General features: G+C 37.3%; 1 protein-coding gene across 1 annotated transcript; it reads right to left on the minus strand.

Moving 5' to 3' along the window:
* Positions 1-963: 963 nt before the first annotated feature.
* LOC579507 (protein amnionless) lies at positions 964-9,891 on the minus strand. Its single transcript, XM_003726432.3, has 12 exons — positions 9,742-9,891; positions 8,816-8,931; positions 8,061-8,199; positions 7,498-7,691; positions 6,683-6,832; positions 5,769-5,862; positions 5,221-5,336; positions 4,724-4,877; positions 4,034-4,105; positions 3,029-3,125; positions 2,191-2,344; positions 964-1,321 (listed from the first exon to the last, which is right to left on the minus strand). Exons 1-12 carry the CDS (start codon positions 9,773-9,775, stop codon positions 1,142-1,144), a joined length of 1,500 nt encoding a protein of 499 aa, XP_003726480.1. The 5' UTR covers positions 9,776-9,891; the 3' UTR covers positions 964-1,141.
* Between the last annotated feature and the right edge of the window lie 2,181 nt (positions 9,892-12,072).

Here is a 12,072-nt window from a genome sequence, read left to right on the forward strand (position 1 = left end):
AAAAGACTAAATAAACATATTACGTACCAATTTGGTCGCTAGCAGTTGAGCTCTCGTCACTCGCAAATACTTATTTGCTTCATACAAGGAGCGTGCGGGCGCGCGCTGCGCTGGAGCTGAGCTAGTACGTTATTGTGAACGTGTGCGAACTGCGCATGCATTCATGCTGTGCATGTGCACGAAACTACATCGGGGCCGTGGCCTGTCCGCCGCGCGGAGCTTAGGCGCAGGCAGGCGGAGGTACGACCGCCGATCCGCTGCAACTCACAAAACTTTTAAAATGTTGATGGAAGTTTCTAGTTTTGGAGTTGGTAGTTGGAACGGAGATTTCACTCAGACACATCAATAAATTGGTTTATTAATTCATTGGGAATATCAATTTATGGCGGGGGCGATTTTTCAAGATATATTGATTTTTTTTCGCCCTCGTCTTGATATTTACCGTGGCGATTTCAGAGGTTTAGGGGGCGAATCGCCCGTCGCCACCGTGTATTTTTTTCGTTGGCTAGTACAAAATAATACTGATTAACAGTGTAAAAAGAGGGCAATATCGAGCCAAATGAGTGTAGAATACACGTAAATGAACGATGATAAAGATAAAATACCATGATTGTGGTTCTTTTTTTTTACATAAAGCACAAATAATTGCTACAGTGTGATATACCACTTCTAAAGCACACATAATTGGTTAGCTGCTACAGAATATCTAATGAATACCATCATCTAGCATATACTTTGTTTCATTGAATGAATACTTCTGACATCCTTATACGCGGAATATGTCACATTGGTAATTGTTCAAACAAGGTTCCATTCACAGAAATATTAAAATTGAGATTTGGGCTACTAAAAGTTTGACGTTAATTCTAATCAAAGGACAATACTCCTAAGATTTTGGAAGACTTGCATTGGTCACCAACAAATATTGTACATGGTCTGTAATTCTCGTTCTGTTGCAATAGCTTTTTTACTTTGACACAGTTGTAATTTGCAATCTCACTATACATCATTACTTTTTAAAAAGGATCCTCCAAAACCTTGTCGTGTACAAGAACTTACTTCATGTACCGGTATAAAAAATCCCTTTACTTCTGATTGTCAAACATTGTTAGGATTGACTTCCCTATTCTGGCATGGGGCTCTAAGCATTGGACTCCTCCATGACGTCAGCAGACATCGGATTGGAGAAGGCTTTGATGTCCTCGTCCTCCTCCCACTTTGGACCGTTGATGGCGCCCTTCTCCTCCACCACATACGCCGCCTTCTTTTCATCCCCCGAGGTGTTGACCTTCACCTCCGCAGGGTCTGCGTAAATATTCTCCTATAGCACATAAATTAAATGTATCGTACAATCAGAAAAACGAAAAAATTTAAAGTTGACATCAAAATATTCTACATCTTCCTTTCAGTACATGTATGCCAGATACAAATAAGCCTAGTTTTTGCCTTGTATTTTTGTGATCTGTGGTATCATGAAAATCATGTTTTGAATGCCATTTTTCCAAAATAAGCACACCATTTTCTTAATTTTGTAATACATACAAGTACATGACAGGAAATACTTTTAACAGGAGAAATAGACTTCCTTATAACAATCATGGTATCCCACTATTAAAATGAAAGCTTGAACATTATTACTATTTATTATCATTATTAAGTATGTGGCATCTCCTGTGCCTGAGAGGTGAAAAGCAAACTGAATCATTTTAACCTTTGGGTCTCTCTTCCTGGTATAACTGATTTGGGGTGTGCAGGTGTAACACTACACTGGGGTTTCCCCCATATACTCTTACATGAATAGTGTAGAGGGTTTTCAATGTGCAAAGGTGGTTACTGCCCTCTACACTTGGTATCCACTTAACATCCTATCTGAGGGAGGGAGTGCGTTCCACTTAGCATACGTCTATGAAATAGGGGAGGGGCACGTTAACACACAAGACAGGATTCAGTCATTAGATGGATTGGGTTGGATTTGAACCCATGAACCGGGGTTCGACAGGCAGATGCTTTTCCAAATGAGCCAACTCGCCTCCTCAAATAGATTGTGTAGACGCTAAACCCAACCAACTATTTAAACTACAATCCTAAACCAATATCCTGGATAAAACATACCGATAGCTTGAACCTAATGTTACCAGAATACATGTCATCAGAACAAACACTGGATCAATACTCTCACGCAGTACATACCTTGGTTGTAGTGGTATACATAGGGTTGTCAAAGCCTCTCATAGCGGAGTCAAAGGTCGGATTAGGGATCTCCTGCATGAAGCCTGGTGGCAAACCTTGAGACATCTCAATATCACTGTCAGCATGCAGGGGTTCATCCTTCCAACTAAGTGAACTGAATAAAACAACAACAAAAACATGGATTATGACTGAGTTTCCATTCCTATATGACCTTTGACATGTTTGCACTTTAAAAATCCATCTGTATCTCAATATCACTATAAGCCTGTAGAGGTTTTTCCTCCTAACCCAATGAGCTGGAAAAAAATATAATGGACCATGAGTTGTCATTTGTATTATACATGTGTCACACGTTATGACATGTGATCTTTGACATGTCAAAAATCCATCTGCTTACAGTTGCTATCAATACACAGGTTTAAGATGCTTTCAGTGTTGAGTTGGTTTGTCTGTTTTGTTTTGATTTTTCCCCTTACATAAGCCTGATAAGTTAGGATTATCCAGCATAACAGGAAAACAGAAAATCCTGGTAATCTGGTTTAAAATGAACATTTTAGATAAGTTAGTTTAAAGAGATTTCAATTCCTTATATTCTCTTTTCCATGACAAAACTACAGAGATGTTGATGAAAAGTTATTGTACAGAGATTGTTTGGGTAAGTTTTCAAATTTTTGAAACTGTCCCATTATGAACACCATTGCGCTAAAGCCCTTTTAAGGGTGTCATTCTTACATAATTAAAAACTGCCTGTATCTCTATGAAAGGATTAAATAGGAATGTTATTTGCTAGCCTTCAATTTGGTGATACAGAGAAAATGCAGTAAAAACATATACTTACTTTCTTCTCATGGTTAAGAAGATAACAGTGCTGACAAAACAGATGATTACAATCACAGCAATGATGATGCCTGCTATTCCCCCATTTGAAACTCCACCTGTAGAAGACAGAGATTTTCAATAAATTACACATGCGGTCTCAAATAATTACAGTGTTTTACATCAAATTCATGTATAGAATAATCAGAATTACCCTTATGTTTAAACATAATGATTGATATTCAAACGCTGTATGTGTACTGGTAGTAATTGGTTAGTATAAATAAATCACAGTAAAATAATTTGCAAACTCATCACTTGTCTCATGAATTATTGGCTCTTTAAAGTATTATAAATGAATATACAATTTTCTGCATGCATGACAGAAGGGTGTAAGGAATCTTAATTCCCTTTTCCGCTAAGAATACCCTATCTAATATAGACAAACCATGTAAATTGTAAACTGGCACCACCCAGAATTGATAGTTTATATCAGGGACTACCCATTATCTCTTAGATTAGAAAAATGCACCTTTGTTAGTGGGAAGACGAAAGATCGAGTCAATTACTGGATCAACTCACATCGTCCTGTATAATCATTTCAGTGTTATACCTCAGTTACACGGCCAAACCGACTCTACACTGACTCAAACCAATTGATTCTTGGGCATTTGGTGTAATGCAATATTTAAGTTGACTGCTGTCAGTCTGTTGTCGATCTGATTGGTGTAACTGAGGAATTGGCCTGTTGGATATTAAGTTATTTTGGTGTAACACCCATTCTTTATAGGGTATTAGAAGTGCTAATGTCACGGGGCTGTAGTCAAGGTTACTGGTTCATTGAAGCGACGGGCTGGAGCAGGGCAAATTCAGTGTTTGGCGCTGGTGTGATCACCACGCCAATTGTTTAGCTCCGAATAGTTTGCAACCAGCAACTTGGCCAGTATGAAGTTACACTTCTAGTCTAGTCTGAGTTATCTTGGGATTTAGTAGTGAACTTGTTTAATTGATATGTGATTATACTCACCACCAGACAGTCCACCCGTTCCCTTTTCTGAGCTCTTCATGGAAACACTAGTCACTCCATAAGAATCCAAATCTAGAGGAAAACAACATAAAGAAATAAAATTTGAAGGACTTTAGACCTCTGTAAGTAAGGAGGTGTCATAAACGAGCAATAGCCATTATCTACCAAGGACTTGACATGCAACATTGTGATTTTTTTTTATTAGCCAGATTTTATTGGGGACTCAGTGCCTCTTAGATTAGATAACTTATAGAACAAAGAAAGAAATAAGAAAGAGAAGGAAAAGTAACTTTTGGGCAAGTTTTAAACAGTACAAATCAGTTGAGATAAGGTTATTAAGTGTAGGTCATGAGAAAATGCAATCACTCTAGATTCAAAGACAAAACATATATTGAATGCCTACATGAATGTATCACATGAGTATTCCATAAAATTAAATGTGAATTGTTCACATGTACTTTAGTTACATTTTCAATTGGATATTATATTGAAATATGACAAGAAATTTCCAACACGATATACATATGACTACTATTTTGCTGTACAATATATATTGTCAATAATTTGCATCAGTCACCAAAGTCTAATTATGCAAGTATTATGATGGTGGAAACATTATTCCGAGTGGCAGTATCAAACATACATGTAGCTCTACTCAACTGTAGGTATGATAAACTACATTGAACTCACTTTGAGCGATGTCATCCTCCACCTCGAGAGCTAGACGAATGGCTGCTTGCCCACTGCTGCTGCCACCGTTACTGTCTGTGAAGACCATTTGGATCTTACCCTCATTGGTCTTAGACATGTACATGGTAACATCGCTGTCTGCCTGGCGTTTCCTCTGAAGATGGGAGAGGGGGAGAGAGAATCAGTAGTAATATAGAGCTCCAGCATAGAATTTTAGTATGAATTTGTAAAAAATTATTCTTGAGAGATATATTATCTGTTGAAAGCAAAGAGGTTGTTGAAGCTTTTCATAGCTAATTGCTCAATGCGCCCATGTATTTCACTTTAAAATAAATCACATGTGCTATTTTCAATAAAATTCATATCTTTACATTGCAAATTTTCCTGGTGTAAGGTTTCTTCGTAATGGTCTTTTTTTAAGGTTCTTGAAAGTACCCAGGTCCACCTAAAGCAACATCAATAACGACCAAGAATTGAAATTGTCCATATGAACTTACTCTGGCTGAATTGGAAGATTGAGCTGAAGGACCTAGACCAAATTTGCTCTCTATGCCTGTCTTCACAGACTCGTAGTTGAACGTCTGAGGGTTGTATTCCATGGTAACAATGGCTCCTAAAAATAAGAAGAAAAAAAAGAATGTCCAAACTGAAAATGATAACTAAATGTTTATGACATGTATACATAGGTAGGATAACACTTTAAAATTATGACCACCTAGGTGAGGTTATATCATTTTCATCATTTCTGGTAGATCTTTCAGTTATCCTAACTCCATGTTTTACTCAAAGGTGAATCCTTGTGGCACATTGTACATTTTGAAGTACAAGTTTCTAAATATTCTGAAGATTCCCTACATAACGATTTTGCATACAGATAATGAAAACGTTCTTATGTATCCCATTCAGAAAAGGAGTTGGTCATTAAATGGCATTTCCTGGATACTCACCATGTCATCATATAGCTAATTGCTCTCTAAATCTAGGCAATCGGTGTAGATGACACAAAATGAAACAACCAATACAACAACAAGACTGAGTTTCTTACCACAAACTGGACAACATCCTCCTACAGGGATAGGTGCATTCCGACATGCGAGGGCAGGACAAGTACTCTTGAAGCCACAAATCTTTGTCCGTGACTGATAACAGAAAAGAATTTGTTTAAATCATTATATCACTGTCGTGTTATGTAGTTTACAATGAGTGAAATATATATGCCATATATCCCAGTGTGCATGACTTAAGTTGTCATCTAAGATGCTAGCTTTAAATTTTGGAACAAGAGTGATAATTGCGTGAAAAGAAGTTGAGAAATGCACATCATTCATAGCTACAAGGTACACAATTTTGTTGTAATTTAATATGTCTTTAAAAAAGTATCAGGAGCTAATATGCCAAACTCAGAAATGAATAATTTAGCATTTACTATGTAATGGAAGTAAAAGATTTTTGGATGTCCTGTTTTCCTAATCATGTTAATATTCAAATCAACCAAAGTAGATCTAGGGCCTATCCTGTGTGGCACTTCAAGGAGCGGAACAGATATTAAGAGATGCATAGACTCTAGATATAATTTTAAAAAGGCAAACCTTTAAATATAACTCTTAGTTTTAGACAATGCGCCCCAAATACACAAGGCAAAGTGCCATACAATTACTGAAATAAGTTTAGAGTAGAACCCTTGACCCTTAACGCTACTTCACTGGAGGGCCTGGCTTCAAGGGAGCGCTTCCATCCAGCATCCAGACCAAGAACTAGATAGTTTATTCCTCAGCACTACATCCTGACTTATGGATCCTGCTGAGTATCGTCGTAGAAGTAGAAGTAGAAGTAGACAGGATTTAAGAATTTTGTAAAATCTATATACTCTACCAGTAGGAATATATCTCCACAATACCTTATCATTTTTTTCAGAACCTAGACATCATTTTGAAAGAAAATTAATAATGCAAGACTAACCGGTTCGACATCATTCCCACACACACACCCTGTCAAGTCATTACACTGGGAGTTCTGCAATAGAATGGTAGGATTGTTGGACACGGAAAACTGCTGCTGGCCAGATGGAGAACTAAGGAAGCTTGAGAATGCCATTGTAGATACAAAGTTCTGCAAGAGGGATGCAACAAATGAACAGAAGAATAGAACTAGTTGTACTCAGAAATATCAGCTTCGTTTCATATTTGTAGAAACACTCATCTACATGTAGGTAGGTATATCCCCATAGGCTACTCTTCATTGCCATTTTCATCAATGACTTGATTTCAATATGAGCATGAAATCTGTAGAAGAAAGTAGTCCAGTACTACCTCGTACCTTGTAACATTAATGCACATGCAAATACGGTAGTTGTCTACAAAGCATAGATCTGCAAACAGAAACATTAGAAATAGCTATCATACCCATTTTGATATAAATTTACTCAATTCTATAACATAATTATTGACACTATGAGAAGCCTGAAGCAAGCATTGTATAAGAAGGTAAATAGCACGTCATCTGGTGACTTTAAAGCCACACTGTCTTACTTGTAGCTACTTGCTCCCTCTATATAGAAACTTCCCCAATCGGTGGCTGTTGGTCCCCCATGATCCTCTTTTTTTAATGTTAATTGAGAGCTGAGTTAATGAGATAGCCACCTGTCAGTGACCTTGCTGGGTGGTCTAATCCCTTCTGGCTGAACTAGTACAGCCGGCCTTTAACACATATTTGACACACTTTTAAATCTCTGCAGACCATGTGCAAGTAATGCAACTGCAGATCTTCACACTTGCCTCCCCTGCAAAGCTGACTGTGCCCACAGTGGTACTAAGGTCCACCCCGACAGAGAAGAGTTTCTCGGTGGGGAAGACGACCTGATCATACTGGCACGGTACACTCTCTGTATCCACTGCGACTGGACCATTGGCTCCTACCCAGTTCCCGGGGTTATACCAACTCTCAGGGGTGTCTGCGATAAAGGTTTGCTCTTTGAAAGAAAATATAAAATATAAAAAAGAAGATTAAAGATTTGGACTTTGATACTTTTGCTACAAGAGAGATCATGCAATATGAGAACTACTATGAATGTGAACACTTCCAAAAACTTATATTCGGCTTGTAAACTCAAAATGTCTAACGATACTTTCCTTACAGAATGCATAATAACTGGTACATGACGGAATGACTCAAGAACATCTAAACACCACTTGTATCTCTTCCCCTTGTCAAAAGTATAATTTTATGATGATAAATCATTTATCTATCTATCGATCTATTCCTGTATAAAAATACACGTAATCTTCCTCAACTTGAGTAATCTTGACATATATTATCAGTGGTAAGAGCCCCATCCTACCTTCCCCAGTGCATTCTGGCTGGACGCTGGAGTCATCAGTGAAAGCAATTCTGACATTGTTGTCCAAGACAAGAGCTCCGTTGAGTGGAAGAAGTATCTCTTTTAAGGTCGAGTTGGTCTGCATGAACACGACACTGACCTGATGAGAAAACATTGAGAAAATAAATAAATCTCACAGGTACGTAAATTGCCTGTTTCACTATCAATTTTCGGCATAACCTTAAATACTGTACATGTCCCAGAATATAACCCGTTCATTTGCATACATGCTCATGACAAGTTGACCATTCTAAGTAATTCAATACTCCATGTATTTGATACACTGCTTTTATATTAAATTTGTTCAAATTCAACATTAAAAAGAAAAGTTGATCTCCTTGATTTTTCTACAGATTATGACATGATCTGTGCTGTAATTAATCTAACCAATGTCAACTCTGCATACAATGAAATGCTACAAATTTTATTCAAAATGACAGTCATAAAACTTACAAACTATTTTCTCTTTCAAAATGGGATGCAAAATGACTCTTGACCTGGAGACATAGAAGCAACTAAAGGCAGCTGTATGATGATCAACTTCATACATTAAAAAACAAACATGTAAAGCGTTATAACAAAGGTTCATCAAGGTGAGCTGGTTAAAAAAGGAAATCAGGCTTCAGGCTAATTTTGGAATTAATAACCTAGATAGATGACCTTTTCCATAATCAGAGCACATACTACATTTATAGTCAGATCTACAGATGACCTACCGATTCAGGAAACTTGATGGAGTCAGAAGCACATGGCACTCTTCCTTTATCCCAATTGGTTGGATTTCCAAAGTTCACATCCTGTTGCCAAGTTTTGGTATCTCCATAGCAGACCCCTAAAGGCCCTAGTGGACAAAATTTAAAAAAGAGTACAAGTTAGCAGGATTTCAATATTAATTAATACCTAGATTTTTAGATATTGAATGATTAAATGAAAATCATAGTGTATAAGGTAATAAATGATGTGTGCAAGGATCTGTTACAATTAGTGGGTGGTTGTGCGACTGTGACTGCTGACTGATGATGGCTCTGCCTAATTAGCTTTGAAAGCTTGTAATTAACTATAATAATAATGAGACATTTACCAGCTGCATTATAATATGCCAAATCAGACAAACTTTATTTCCCCCTTTGTCTACGAATACAATGTTTTTAATTATAGCTGTCCCTGTATGCTATCATGGAGAAATATTGGCATGAATCTCAAATCTGTGCATTGTAAAGAAAATGGTAAATCCTAAATATCAACACTGACAAAAAACATATTTCTTTCAAATGCAGCTAGCAAGGACAAAATTGTAAGGATCACGATTCCAGCCTTCATCATGTTTTATCCATCACAACATTTTCCATTTTACAGTTTATGATTAAAGAGGAGTTGAAAAAATTGTAATTACTAGTCCTACTTCGAAAAAATGTGCCCCATGCAACGGCCAACCCGCTGTTTGAATCGTTTTCCCTAGCTATGCAGACTCTGGAACTCGCGACGCCTTCGGCGGCGCAGCTCCCCCTGGAGTTAATGCACACAGTGGTATCACAACCATCACACTCGCGACACTTGTTCTGAATTTTATTCTTATTCTTAACAAAATGAAACAATAACATTTTTTTAATACACTTATCTCAGAATTTGACTTCATACATACCAAATAGAAAGGTGAATACAACGATGAATCTCATTGTGGTATGTAAATTGATTGGTCCTCAAATCCCAACTCTAAAACAAAATTCGTTTTTCAATGTTTACCATGAGCTAGCTACGCATGGATAGCTAGCTAATGCAGCTGTACTGCATGCATGCATGGAGCTAGGAGTCGAGGAGGAGGGCATGAAAGGGGGAGGTTCCAACAGTTCGCATCATCATCATCGACATATGAATATCGTTCCGCGTTATAAAATTTTATTTACTCTTGCTCGGTGCATAATTCACCTAGTATTTGGCAAAGAATGTTTGATTTAGTATTTATTCGTCATTTATAAATAAAAAAAATGAAACTACAAACGCGTGATTCTTCTTTCTTTTGGGAACCATTAGAGGCCTAATTATTTTCTTATTTGTTTGCGTATGCACATGTTGGTGCTCCGTGGCCACAAAACTCCCACCAAGGCTGATTTTGGTAGCCATGAACTGGTGGAAGCGTCACATGTCCAAGCCAATAAGTTTTAAACATTGAAACATCTGCATCATCTAAATTTGGAAATTCCCAGAGGCTATACTCTTAGGGGGGGGGGTGGGGGGGGGGGGGGGGGGGGGGGGGGGTAGATGAACAAGATGAACTTCCCAAACTACAGGAATGGTCAAATAGGAATGATATGAAACTAAATGCCTCTAAATGTTCAGTTATGCAGATCTCCTTTTGTAAGCAACCTGTACAACAGACGGCCTTGTTTATTGATGATACCCAACTACTATGTAATGTAGAATCTCCAAAATATTGGGTTTGATCTTACAGAGTGACCTAAAATGGAATAAACACATTACTGATCCCAGTGGCGGATCCAGGGGGGGGGAGAAAAAAGTCATGTAAAATCACGTGATTTTTACCTTTTTTGGGCCAGGGGGGGGGGGGTGCAAATTGAATTTTTTTTTGAGATCAAAAAAAAAAAATGTGCTCACTACCCCCCCCCCCCCCCCCCCCCCCCCCCCCCCCCCCCCCACTGAGCGACTTTTCGGCCGGTGCGATTTTCAAATTTTCGGGAGCAAAAAAAAAAAAAAAAAGTTGGGCCCCCTCCCCTAAGAAATCCTGGATCCGCGCCTGACTGATCCCTTCAAGTGAAGAGAAGTAACAAGAAGTTGTACATACTCAGGACACTGAAATCATTCAAACTACCTATTGTAGATCTGATCACCATATTCAGAGGATATAAGACCGATTGTAGAGTACTGTGCCCCTGTGTTTAACGGAGCTCTTACAAAACAGCACATCTATGCACTTGAATCAACTCAAAAGAAAGCATGTAGAATAATTCTGTGTAGTAGTTATACTTCATATACAATGTTGCATTAGAAACATGTAACTTAGTGACTCTTGAGGAAAGAAGAAAACAACTATGTCTCACGTTTGCTCATAATCTGGAAGAAAGTCCCTTTTCATTGAATTGGCTGGTTAAAAAACAGGAAAGTCGCTACTGCTTGAGGAGAACAACAAAGTACACCTAGTACAAGTGCAAAACTAACAGATGTAGAAAGAGTCCAATACCATACCTTATAGATCTTCTAAATAATGAATAATAGAAATGTATTTTTACATAATATATTAACAATATTTGATAAATATTTTTATCATTATCTAATGTTTTAATACGTACCCAACTATGATTTAGTTTTAACGTAGGAAACTATATGTTTTACACTCTGGAATATGTTTATCTTTTTACAGAGACATCAATTTATTACCGTTGATGAACTGGCAACTTAGAGCAACATTTTGCTGACTTTTAATTTTCAATGAACATGAATAATTGTTAAGGACACAGGTGTAATAATTTCAGCATTAGCTTTTTAACTTATTTGTATGTTATGTATTGTATTGCTTTTGATCAATTATTATTATTACTATTGTGAACTTTAATAGATTTTAAAAATGTAAATAATATATAGTGATTGATTTCAACGCTACACATGAATACTGTTAAAGGTTACCAATACTGTTTTAATGAATGATTGTAACAAATAAAATAGAATGTTATGTAATGAAGCTCATGTATACATGTAAACATGCACAATTCAGCATTTTGGCTGCGAGGCATTGTTTTTTTTTTTAGTAAAACCATTATTGAATTGAATTGAATAGAGGGAGCTAGCCTAGGGGGATTTTCAAGTTCCCCCAAGTGCCCGAGATAAGTGCTTCTTTCACATATGATAAGTTCCCACATTCAAGTCTGATAAGTGCCTATTTTACTTTGAAAAGGGCATCATTTCTTTGTAATAGATACCGCTCTCCTCCTCTTATCAGTGCCCCTATTTCACCTGGAAT

Source organism: Strongylocentrotus purpuratus, unplaced genomic scaffold, assembly GCF_000002235.5.
Source record: "Strongylocentrotus purpuratus isolate Spur 01 unplaced genomic scaffold, Spur_5.0 spur5_scaffold_5, whole genome shotgun sequence".
NCBI classification, from domain to species: Eukaryota; Metazoa; Echinodermata; class Echinoidea; order Camarodonta; family Strongylocentrotidae; genus Strongylocentrotus; species Strongylocentrotus purpuratus.

Coding starts and splice junctions, on each gene's coding strand:
- LOC579507 (XM_003726432.3), bottom strand. CDS start 9,775: ATGAGATTCATCGTTGTATTCACCTTTCTATTTG. Junction 4,106..4,723: donor GGAGGATGACATCGCTCAAA/GTGAGTTCAATG, acceptor GTTTTCCTCTAG/ATTTGGATTCTTATGGAGTG. Junction 1,322..2,190: donor TGTATACCACTACAACCAAG/GTATGTACTGCG, acceptor TATGTGCTATAG/GAGAATATTTACGCAGACCC.